The 13,556-nt window shown below is 33.4% G+C and overlaps 1 protein-coding gene across 1 annotated transcript; it reads right to left on the reverse strand.

Moving 5' to 3' along the window:
* Positions 1-1,222: 1,222 nt before the first annotated feature.
* Positions 1,223-13,106, reverse strand: LOC110378353 (lipopolysaccharide-induced tumor necrosis factor-alpha factor homolog). Its single transcript, XM_021337568.3, has 3 exons — positions 12,966-13,106; positions 5,330-5,472; positions 1,223-1,341 (listed from the first exon to the last, which is right to left on the reverse strand). The coding sequence occupies exons 2-3, from the start codon at positions 5,461-5,463 to the stop codon at positions 1,239-1,241; spliced, it is 237 nt and encodes a 78-aa protein (XP_021193243.1). The 5' UTR covers positions 5,464-5,472; positions 12,966-13,106; the 3' UTR covers positions 1,223-1,238.
* Between the last annotated feature and the right edge of the window lie 450 nt (positions 13,107-13,556).

Below are 13,556 nucleotides of genomic sequence, written 5' to 3' on the forward strand. Positions count from 1 at the left end.
GTTTATTGCGGAACTACCCTCGGCTTCGTGAGGTCACGTTTCCATATAAAAACTTTGAATATTTACGCACAAACGATTTCTGTGTTTAAATCAGGTGTTCTAGGTCTTTCCTTTAAACTACGGTGACTTTTTTCGTATTATTTTTTACTTTACAACTTTTTACATTTGTGTAAATGACTATGAACTTCAGCCACTGTAAGCCGTTAGCTCAAAATGAAACACAGAAAAACAATATCACAAAAAGTTTATTAAAAAAATGACAACTTCAATTATCATCAATCAATCTGTTTCAAACACCTTCCTTAAAAATAGGTTTTTATCAATCCTGAAAAAATGCAAGACAAGGTTGTGCGATAGCATTACAGTATTTACGACTTTATTGCATTGGAATAAAGATCATAATGCTTTGGCAGCACACGTTGCTTGGTTGTGATTTACGTAGTGAGAGTAGAATAGATTTATAATGGTGTTTTGTTATCCTATAATTCGTGTAATCTCATGTGACATTCTTCAAAAAGATATATATGATGTAAACAAAAATAGAAACTCTTCTTATATATCAACTTTTTGATATAGTTTTAAATTGCAACTCTGGCAACTTCTTAAATGGAAAATAATGTATGTAAATAACGTGAAAGTTTATCTGTTTAAACAAAGATAAAAATATAAATACAAAAGTTTGACAAGATACATCTATAAGTGCACATCAATACAGGCACTTTATTTAAATATTCTCATGGAAATATATTATGCACACGTTACGACAACACCTAACCGTATAATGACAAATATCCACAATAGATAGAGATAAAATTCAACCCCATAACAATGGGAAATGCAGTAAGAACACTATAAACTCTATAAGTACAAAATATGGTAAATATTTTCTTATGCGATACTTAATATTACATAATACAGTTTGAGAGGGAGAGTAAAATTGTACTTTCAAACTTAAAAATGTATGTTCCGTACCTTAATAAATAAATACGGGACTATTATTTTAAAATCCGTAACAGAAATATGTACCTAAATCATTATTTTTATTTCATATATTATGCTCGCTCTATTCACCAAAAATTACCTTCACCCGTTGTATGTCGGAGCGCAGATACGCGAGAGACAATTGATTTTCTATTGTTTCATAATTAGCGACATACAAGAGGTTAATGTTGTGTACTTATCAAGGCATATTTTCTCTCCATCTCAAGTGTTCTGTATGTATGAAGATCTGTAGTGAACTATCGTTGGTACGTTCCTAAGTAGGAACTGCAGTTAGGGCAGTAGTGATCGGCGTTCTGACACGAGTTCGTGCAGTAAGGAACGCAGACGCACGGCCAACAACTGTAACAAAAATTTGTTATTAATATTTTAGCTTAAATAGCTATCTGACACAGTATAATACAGTTGCCACATATTTATTCAGTTGGCTAGTTCAAAAGTAAATAAGTTAGGTACGTTGTCATATTCATTTGGTAAAGTATCTTAGAATAATGTAATTTTCAATAATTGATTTCATTTTTTTTTGTTGATAATATAAACTGAATAAAAATACAGTTTGATTTTAAAAAATCTATTACGTCATAGCTTGCGTTTTCATATACATATATTGCATAGAGAGTTACCGTTTTTGACAGTTAAATAATAGTAATGATTGTGACTGTACCACAAAATACATAGGTACAGAAGTCAATCTACATACAAAGCGCGTTCGAGTCACGCAGACATAGGTGTCTATGTGTGCGTGTTCACAGACGCGCTGTCTCAAAACAACTCAAAACAGTGCGAGCGCGGCTGTCGTTTTCTTGAGATACGCGCGCCACACACAAGGTAAATAAATGTGCACGCGTTGTGATACTAACTGTAATGTGACTGTAATATTTTTAATTTTAATAACAAAAGAAAAAGTAATAATGGAGCAACAAAAAAAGTCGTATTAAATTGTTCAGTGGACGGTTGTTTTAATACAACTATAAACAGTGAACAGTCGTTTTTTTAGCCTGCCGTATTACCTATAGTATGTACCTGCTTATTTTCTCATATTTCGATGGTTCGTTTAATAAACGCAGTTGGTAGGTACAGTTAGGTGGGTAGGTAAGCGCCCAATGCCGTAATAAGTTTTGCTAGTGTCGACCCAGGCGAACCTCCCAACCTACCCTCAAAGATTATTAGATACTAGTAGGAGTTGATAATTTTTGTGATCATGGCGAGAGTATGTTGTAAGGTAGACGAAATAAAACTCGCACATCAAGGTTTCTGTAGGCAGAAGCAAGCTCAGATTCAGGGACTGTACCAACCCATTACATACAAAAATATTTTTTTCGCAAGTAAAGAGTAGGGTAAGTATATATTTATGAATAACAAAATTATAAATTGCGGTTTCTAAAAAAGTTCGGTATCTCGTTCAAACGAATTTCCTTTGAAAGTGTTTATTAACCTCTTGTAAGCCACATTAAATATTTTATTATTAGGTATTGGTTTATAATTCATTTTTCCTGTTTTATTCTCAATAACAAATCAAATAATTAGATACTAGTACCACTACCACGTTAGTTTTATAAAAAAGTTGACAGCCCTAGCGCGACCGCCGAGTTTAGGCATGAAAAGTGAAGTACATACATGAGATTGACTTCTGTTCTATTTTGTGACTGTACTTTGATCATTATGTATAAAATACATAACAATGAGACATAATTATTACCTTCATAATGGAATATGAATAGGTTAGTTTTTTTATGCTTCATTAAATACAAATTGTAAACAATTGGTACATAAAACAACATTTTAGTTTTTACCTATTTCATTGTATGATTTATCTTCTACCCGACCTAAATAATAACTTCATTGGACTTTTCAAGTCTGTGTATGTAACACAAAGAGATTTATTTTAATATATTCATGTCGTAAGTTCGTGGAGAAGAATAACAACCTATCGGAAAGATCGCTTGAATTCTTCGTCTTCATTCTATCTATTATTAGTGAAGATCGATATAACATTACCTGTTGATTTATTTTGAATTGTTGTATCAACAATCTATTACAGTAATGTGTATTGATGTTTATAACCAAGGTCAAAATCTGAACCGAGGAAAAGGTTTTCAAATCACGTGTCGTTTTTATAGTCACGAACGTTGAACAATTTCTAAAGTGTTAAATGCTTTACTTGACAGGCAAAAATTCATTTACGAAAGAGACTTTTTAGTCGGCCGACTGTTTGATCGAGCGCTCGATAAATACGGAGATGTATGGGAGTGCACATAACAACAATCAAATGTTTGACAAGTATCAGATCAACTAAATACTTTCATTGAATTCACGTATTCTTCAAAAAAAAATGGTTTTTGAATACATTTGATGTTGGCCAACTGTCGGCTGAATGTTTAGGCATTAGCTAATTTAAAAACCCACATAGAAACAAATAAGGAATGTGAATCGAGTTGGCGGTGACATAACAATTTTACATTTTAGTATCAATTTTCACATGTTTTGCGATGACATAACCGGTTTATTTTGCATATCTATAACAGAACTAAAACATTTAAGGTAAAATTAGCAATTCAATTAGTGAGTTAAAATATCCAAACTTATGGCTAGGTACTAAAATTATTCTGGATTATGTTATTTGACATTTAGTCTACCTCAAACTATATTATTTAGGTACCTATGTGAATAATGCCTAATATAATAAATCCAAAAGTATTAGGAAAAATGGTTTTCCCGGAACGTGGGTGAAACCACGGGGAAACCAAATAGGTAATATATTGTAAACACTTAGCATAGACAAGCTAGATAATAAATTACAGGGCAAGCATAGCATTAGCACTAATTTGATATGCACTTACTGATAAGTGATAGATAACGTTAGTAATTGAACAAGGTAATTAAGAAATATTAATATCGACCAGGTATACAAAATAATGTACCTAAGTGGCATATTGTTCTCCCTTAATGTTTTAGTATTTAAACAACAGTTTTTTAAAACAATACTTTTTGGAATAATTTAAAACAATAATTTCAGCAATTTCTATAAAAGGGTTGAATATTTTTTATATGTACGTCTTCATGTACTAATATTATTAAGAACCTTATGTGTGTGTTTATTTGTGATATTCTAGGACGGAACCTCGAAAATTAAAACTCGAATAAATAAATAAATAAATAAATAAAAGTCCAGTCCGGTAGACGACCATATTATAATTATCATAATAATTATGTAAGTACCTACTGTATCGCATTCAAGCCAAAACCAACATTGTTATCGTAGATGATACTAGTTTATTCAGATGAACATAGCATGTTATAAAATTACTGTTTGGTTTGAGATAAAATGGCTGTATATACTTTATGATAGTGTGCAAGGCATTGAAAAATGAAAAACTTGTTTTCTAGAGCGTTCTTACTTCATAAAATACGGTAACTATAAATAAAAAAAATACACTGCAGCCGCATTTAGATACGCACTTTTATCTACATCTATACAATTTTTCTTGGTGCCATATCATGTGATATTAGCTAGGTTATAATCCTATATAATTAATAGTATAGTATATTTTCGAACCGTTTGGGGTTGAAACCCTCGGGTCGTGGGGTCCGAATGCCCACATTCTATTTAAAGATCTTTCTAGGCGACTGGTTGACGCTTCTCGTGACCAGAAGGCTGGCTATTACCTCGGACAAAGAATCAGCATGGCGATCCAACGAGGTAATGCTGCCAGCCTCTTGGGCACGCTCCCAGTTGACAGCGATGGGGACGAATTTTTTGACGCTTTTTAGTTGTTTGTTTTACTAGGATAGTTTTTGATTTTTATTGTAAATATGTATTGTAAATATTAGTATTGTAATTAATAAACATTAACCAAAGATTTGATGACAAAAAAAAAAAATAATAGTTAAAAATAGTATCTATAAATTAACTTGTACTCGTGATCTTCGTGATATTTATATATTTTTTATATTTATATCTATACCTTCTTATAATATCATAAAGCTATAGACTATGTTTGTTCGTTGGCTTGAACACGCCAATCTTAAGAACTGGGTATAAGACAAGTTACAAAGTTAAACTACTTTATTTATAAGGGTATGCGAAGTGAATCGGCCAGTTTTAAATAACAATGAAGTAATTATTAGAACACAAACGTCCGTGATGAAAATCTCCTTTGTTTTAGGAAGTCGGTAAGAAATCCGAAAGGAACTGTATTCTTATCACCCTGGGGCAGGATAGCATATTTATATTTTCATAATTTTCATTGGGGCTACTTATTTTGTTCCCTCAAATCGCAAGTGACTCCTAAAAAAACCGCTTCAATTATTACCAAAAACAAATACTTACAGGAACAAACACAACAGCAGTGCGATGACATGAGTCTTGGTGGTGGCTTTCCTCTCGACCCTCGTGACGATGGTCGCCCGACACGATGGGCACGTGATCTGGGAAGGTTCAGGTCCGACGGGCACGATATTCATGGTAGCTATCTGCAAATAAAATGTTTGATAAGCAAATGTGTAAACAGTTGATGGTACGGTAGACTGCACATCAGTGGTAACTGTCATACACCTTAACTCAATAGTAATAAGTACGATTTTCCTATAAAACTGTTACCACTGATCTGAAGTTGACTGTACAAGGTCAAACGTGGGCACACAGTTCTGAAATCACTGTTTGGATAACAATTTCAGAATTAAATAATTTAAAAAAGAATCCACCTGTTTTTAGCACGGTCTTATTAAATACATTATTTTAAAAGATGATCCTACCAGTGCTACAAATATGAAAACTTGTATATATGGATGATTGCCATTCTTTTACGCTAAAACTAAACTAGGAATTTTGATGAAACTGGTCAGTAACATAGATTTTATATTAGAACAGTATTTAGGCAACTTTTTATCCATTTACGGGAAGGAGTTTCCTCGTATCGCGGGTGAACCGCAGGAGGAAGCTGCTTTTGAATAAATAGATAAGTTAGTGTTAATATAGCTACTTTATACTATATTGCGGGTAATATTTTGTAAAGTTTTATATGGGCATGTTTTATCTTTGGTATTATAAAGTAGGTATTATTATACTCATGATTACCTATCCGTTTTACATGTGATTGTGGATCCTATTTTTGTGCTAATTAAAATATATTTTATGGTCCTTGCTAAATAGAGATTGATGCGCTGTTTTTACCCGACTGCCAAAGAAGGAGGGTAATGTTTTTAAATAAAAGTTTTGGAAATATTAATTTTACATTTTGACGTAATACCGTGTGAGAGGAGGCCACAGCCCAGCAGTGGGACGTTAAAAAGGCTGTAACAGTAACAGTAACTAGGTGAAGGGCAGACGGACTAAAGGAATATAAGAACCCTTTGTTGTAATGTAACCACTTATACATAGAATGTATGTGATAGTTAATGGTAATTAGATTAGACCGCTACTCAATCTCTAATGATAACAACATACAGCTATTTTGATAAATATGTCATTTAATAAATGATTTATCAATCAATAAGTAATTGTTTTGAGTTAAGATAAGGGGAATATTTTTGGTTTGCGGAACGACACTTATCTGATAAAATAATGTTGTGACTTGGCAATTATTTTTAAGTAAACTGATAAAATAAAAAATATACTATAGATTTGGCATTATGCGACGAAAGAATTAACTCGATCAATAATAATAAAAAAAAATGTTAAACAGGTTATTACTATGTTATTATAGGTACGTAGACTGCACATTAGTGGTAACTGTCATGCACCTTAACGCAATAGTAATAAGTACGATTTTCCTATAAAACCTGAAGTTGACTGTACAACTTTTAACGAATTCATATAGGTACCTATGCCAACTTTGTCACGCTACAACATAATCACAACTAGCTGTTCCTCGCGGTTCCTCCTGCATCCCGAGGAAACAATCTTCCTGCACTCGGATAAAAAGTAGCCTAGACTCTGAGTCTACGTTTCTATACTGTCTAGTAGATAGTCATAGAAATATACCAGGTGATTCATATTCAAAAAGGAATGAATCAATATGATAAGAGGTGATTTATTTCCACAAGTGTCTGAATTACTATGACGCGAATTCATAACGTCATTGTATCTATTTTAATCGACCACAAGAAAAACAAGACGGGACTTAATAAAAATAACAATGTAATTAAAATACCTATGCGGAGAAACCTGATATTAAATTAAATGGTCATTTTATAATGCTTTCCATACCTACATGTTGGAAATACTGATCACTATATAAAACGAGTAACAATACTTTATATAGTAAGAATTGGTTCAATTCATAGAAACGATGACTTAATAACTTAACTAAACAAATAAACATCAATCAAACAGAGAAACATCAACTGGGCACAACTCATTCTTGACATATAGGTAGCTAATCGGAAATTCCGCTAACAGCCTAACTTCCTGACCTTGGAATCGAACTCTGACCTCACATTCGTCAGGTCTGAACTAGACAGATAAAGCAGTCAATTTTAATTGAACTAATTGCATTTTATGAACAGGATACTAACATAACTCTTATTAAGTCATCACACAAATTGTTGCTAATTGGTTTACAAGCCAAAACTTGCCTCCTAATATGATCCTCATACCTCTGCATCACCTCTGCATCCTTGGCAGTCGTTACGGGTAGCCAGAAGCCAGTAAGTCTGCCACAAGACTAACCAAGGGGTATTGGGGTATTCAAAGTCAAAGTCAAAGTCAAATCATTTATTTCATTTAGGCCTTTACAAGCACTTATGAACGTCAAAATTATAACTAAGTTTGATTCTAGTTGCCCATTCCAAAAGTAGCTTCCTATGGAGAAGAACGGGCAAGAAACTCCATGGTTACTCTTTTTAAAAATAATATAGTATTACAGTTTGTATGTATTGATACATACAGTAAAAGCATGCGAAGATCATGTAGAATCGCAAAGACAAATGAGGATAAAGTGACAATTAAAATGCTACATGGTGTTCACATTTACAAATTGGTTTATATTTTGGTACAAAGTTACAAACAAATAATCAAAAGATGAATACAATTTTATTTGCTGGTGTAGTTTTAATTTGTTAATTAATTAGATATTGTCAGTATGTCCTATGGAGCAGGACCAGCATGTTTCCAAGCATTTTTATCTTGAATGTAATCTTCTAATTTATAATATGCTTGCTTACAAAGTGTGGCTTTTATATGAGTTTTAAACCGCAAGTCATTCAATTCCAGAATGTTGTCTGGTATTTTATTATAACATTTGACACAATATCCCATGAAAGGAGTTATGCCCGATTCGTCATTTTAGTGATTTGGCATCCATAAAAAACGTGTCCCGATTTGTCATTAAATAAAATATTTTATTTTACTTAGTCCCAATTGGTCATCCGTACTTTATTTTGTAAAAAGTACTGTCAACAAGATAAGCTTTACAATATTGTAATATGTTTTTTTTATTTATGTTGGTTATGTTTTTTCCGAATATGGCAAGACGCTATTAATAAAATCGCGATTTCAACGGCGTCACACACCGCACGGCCAAAACCAAAATACGGATCGCATAAATCAGATGAGTAATATACCAATCAACGAGTGTCCATGGAACTGCCCACCGTGTACTAGGACCGCATAACTTACAGGAGAATAGCAGTCAAGAGTGTCAGGATTTTACGTTTTTTTCCTAATTGTAGATAAACATACCAATTTACACCATCATTCATCATTTTTATGTATACAATCTCTTTGCTAGTTATGGGCCCCTGGTACTTTTGTTACCGGCACAAAAAGTATCGAGTCACATTTTCGGGTTTATACCTCTATAATGCCCATGTTGTCTTCACCTGTGTTTTAATGTAAATTTTATTATATTTATATGAGAGCTATTAAAACCTTTACCTACATCGAAGTTTTTCATTTAAAATTTCTTCTAACACTTTTATTTCTGACGGTACTCTGATACGTGAAATTTTATGCGGGTGACGAATCGGAACTCAAAATTTAAATATTAAATTATTTATTTTGCTCGAATGACCAATCGGGATTTGGTGTATGGAAAAAATAGTTGGTGACCAATCGGTACTAATGACAAATTGGGAATAACTCCATGAAAGATGTATGTACTTTAGATAATCTAAACTGCGGGATAGCTAACTTATTTTTATTTCTAGTGTTATAATTATGTCTATCACATATTTTATCAAACAAATGTAAGTTTTTCCTAACATACATGATATTTTCATAAATAAATTGGCAAGGTACGGTCATGATATTAATTTTTTTAAACAGTTCCCTAAGAGATTCACGACTACGTAAGTTGTACATAGCTCTGACAGCTCGCTTTTGTAAGATAAATATGCATTCAATGTCAGCAGCTCGTCCCCACAGCAGAATGCCGTAGGACATGATGCTGTGGAAGTAACTAAAATATACCAGTCTAGCTGTTTCTACGTCCGCTAGCTATTATATATTATATATTGGGGTATAGGTCAGATAGAGCAGTCGCTCCTTGTAAAATACTGGCACTCAGCTACATCCAGTTAGACTGGAAGCCGACCCCAACATAGTTGGGAAAAGAGCTCAGAGGATGATGACCTCTGATCACTTGCCCATATTATGACAAATTGATTCCACATATTTTTCCGTTGACATGAACGTGGATAGATATAAAGGACATAATGATGACAACTAGAGAAACGATAGATAGATTTTGTGAACGTCGATAAGTCTACAAGTAATGTTACGATTCTCGTCTACAGACACCATAAGATTGTAATTTTGAAGTTAGCCAGTAGACTTCTTGAGCATTACTAGATATAATTTGTAGAGAAGAAAACATGCTACACCAAACTCTAATAAAACTAAGTTAAGGATAATAATGGTTTACTAGCTATACCTTTATACACATCGAAGATTAAAAATGATCCATTCTTTCTTTAAAGGTAGAAAATAATGTTAAGGTACTCTTTACTTTGAACTAATTCCCATTAAAATTGACGTTTCCTGTTGACTCAATAAAAATAAAGTCAAAAAGGCTTCATGATAAATGATGATGAAATGACCATAGCCCTTAGTCATAGATAGAAGTGACAATCAGGTCATATTATCTTGGTATCCAATAGATTGTCGTTGTGAGTCATTTCACTGGTCTGGCATGACATCTGGTATGCAAAAAAATGCACTGTTTGTCATTGATTAGGCGATAAGGGAACATTCATCATTGTGTTGTTTTGTAAATACGTATTTTTATTTCAAAATATCACAGACCACTTGTGAAAAAAGTGTGATATGAAAATTGCACAAATACAGGAGGTATTTTACAATGAAGTGGACTCATTTTGGAGTTTTATCTATAAAAGGAACTAGTACTACATATAAAACTATGGAATTGGTTGTTATGTTATCTAATCCTGTTGTTGTAATAAAAACTTGAAACGGATGTCCAGTATCATTTAATGCCTACACTGTTGGTATTTTTATAATACAGAATGATTTTCATGTTTTGTACCGCCCGACTAATCAGACGATAACCACAACTCTAAAATATATTTTATTTGAAAAATATGGTACACTGTCACATGCTTGCCAACTAGGTATTCAATTGTCAACTTTCTCATTTTGCCGTTTAAACAGTATTCAGCCTTAAACTGTTAGTAATAAAGTTCAATATTGTTTAAATGAGGTCACTTACATGTGTGTTACACTATACAGAGGTAATTGCTACACGTTGTGTAAGGAAATGTCACCATGCGTGTATGTTTGTCTATACTTTAGTCGCTCTGTGGTTTACTCTTCTTGCATAAGTATAGAATTAGAGGAATCGTGTCCAAAAAGTTAGCATTTGTATATTGATTGCAAAATTACATCTAATAAGTATATTCAACAAATAATCCACAAAAATTATGTTGAAGTCAGTTACGAATAAAGAAAACAACGTGTAATTTGTTTGCCGGTATGGCAGCATACAAAATTCGACAGTGGCCTATGAATTAATTTGGGCTAATTTCATTTATGATGGTGAACTTCTAACTCTCAATTTTTTTCTCCAAATTTTAACTTCTAATACACTAAAGAAGAATATTTGTTCCAATTAACAAATTACCTAAAACTGTTTTGACAATTACAACTACGGATGTAACAGTTATAATTACAGTAGTAATGTCATGTCCACTATCTAACTGACCTTCACTTTTAACAGGACGTGAGTAATTTAATTTGTTTACTACCTCCCATTAAAAGTGACACACCCGATCCCAATATGCTAAATGGACTACTGTTAGTAGGTTCGACATAGACACATAGAATTAACATGAAGGTATTTATATAACAATTTATGTACACAGTTGATAATATACATGTACAAATATTATTAAATAGTCAATTTATGTATAAGTTTTCGATCAAGAATACGTAAAAAGGCAACCAGATATGGCAATTAAGGTGTGCAGCTTCGATCCTATAGGGGGGATTCCCAGACGTGATAAGCAGATACCTAGTTGACTGCACGAAGAATAAGACAACATATTTTAAAGTAGTTCTAACAAATACCTACCTTTGAGGAAAATCTAGCCATATAAAATCATCTCAACAACCTCCTTCAAAATTCAATTTCCGTGATCGCAAACAAAAAAAAACAATGGCTGCAACCAAACAAACAGGCTTGACCTTAAACTTCGCCTGTGAAGTTATTCAATTGTTTTTTGTTTCAATACTATACCAACATTATCGAAAAAAACATACCTAAGTAAAAAGTTGTTACGTGAATCTTCCAACCAACGCATTTAGGTTAGACAAGAAACTAATCGTTTTGATTCTCTTGAAAAGTTCCCGTAGAGTTTTATGGGCTAATCTTAAAATATGGTTATCCAAATACCTACGTATGGTGTCTGTCTCATCATCAATTTATGTTTATTTAGTTCTGGCATGCGTACGAAAAAAGGCGCAAGAACTTACCGCTAACAAAAATGGAGTATTCATGTTCTTTGTAAAGTAAAATACCTCATCAGGTTACAGACAAGTCAAGGTCCTTCCATAGACAAAGCTATGCATGACTGTCTAGACTCCTTTATTATCAGAAACCATGGTTACCACCATACACTGTCACACTTGAATTATTTTGTTGATTTCTATAATATTCCTACCTACTTTGTTACGTGGATAGGAATGCACAAATGTAAGTACCAATTTTATGAGTTTCTTGGCATGCGCTCTCAAAATAAACAGATCTTTGGTACCGAAACGTGTCCTCAAAGATTAGAATAATGTTAGAGAGCATACTACCAATAGCTTAGCTGTTGTAAGCGCCGACATAAAGACGATTCCTGGAGTCGAATCCTGTGTCCGGCAAAAAAGCAGGTAAGTAGGTATTGACAGTTCGTATCGATGGACAATTTATAGGTACGTACCTAGCAACAATATGTTCAAGTGGTAGGACCACTTGAACCTACTTGCTCAACAATTCGAAGAATACAGATACAGAAAACGAGAACCTCAAACAACTAGATGGAACTGATGACCTTGAGACGCCTCGAGACTCGTTCAAGACGCCTTTAATTACCTACCTACCGATAATCAGGATAAGGATAAAGCGAACGAAGACTTATTGTTAACATGTTCTAAGACCTTAACAAAATATTGTGCAATATTGCAAACATGGCAAAACCTGCAAAAACATCGTTGAATGATAAATTAATATTAATCACTTTACAGCACTCCCGTCAAAACAATCAACCGCGGCATATACAGGAGGTAACAAAACGCAAACAGCATAATGTAAACACCCCTTCGTTATCCAAACACTTTCGCCTTGAGCACATTTTTAAAAACTTCTTAAAATACGTCTACACGTGTAACATCTTAGACGATTAAACCTTGTAAGCGTTGGCTTCCGTGAACATTAGAAGAAGAAAATACACCAAAAAACAGTAGCCACGTATGTACTTGTTAATTGTTTTAAGACTTAATTTTTAAAAGTAAACAAAATACTTACCTAGTTATCGTCCACAATATACTTGAACAAACACTTGTTTTGAAAAACAAAATGGCGCGAGTACGCTCTAGCAATATCAACACGCAACTGAGAGCTCAACACGAAAGCCGGCTGAGCACGATTCATTTCATTATAACTTACAACAAAAGTGAGTCATCGGTTACGGTCGGTTCACACTAGTCGATTTGCTTTACTATCCACGTTGACGTTTGTGGCGTCACTTAAATTCTTTGAACCGGTTTTCGAACAAACTGAGGTTCTTCGTAAACTTGACTAACAAATTCATAAAGTTGACTTTTAAATCAGAATACAAGGAAAGATTTAAACGTTCCAGTGTACGATGTCTGGCGTCTGCGCCCGCGCCGGTTACTGTTAGCACCTGTTAGTATCGATGGCTCTTTAAAGTCGCTCCTTCTTCGACCAGACTAAAAAGATTCAATGTAGGAAACCATCGTATAGCACCCAGAGACAAAATATGAATAAAATCCCAAGATACGAAAAAGGAAAAAATATTTACCCTACTCGTGATATCATACCTAAACTGTCTCAATATAATATTTGAGAAAAAAAGTAGTACCAAACAATTTTTTT

This window comes from Helicoverpa armigera, chromosome 10 (genome assembly GCF_030705265.1).
Source record: "Helicoverpa armigera isolate CAAS_96S chromosome 10, ASM3070526v1, whole genome shotgun sequence".
Lineage (NCBI taxonomy): Eukaryota > Metazoa > Arthropoda > Insecta > Lepidoptera > Noctuidae > Helicoverpa > Helicoverpa armigera.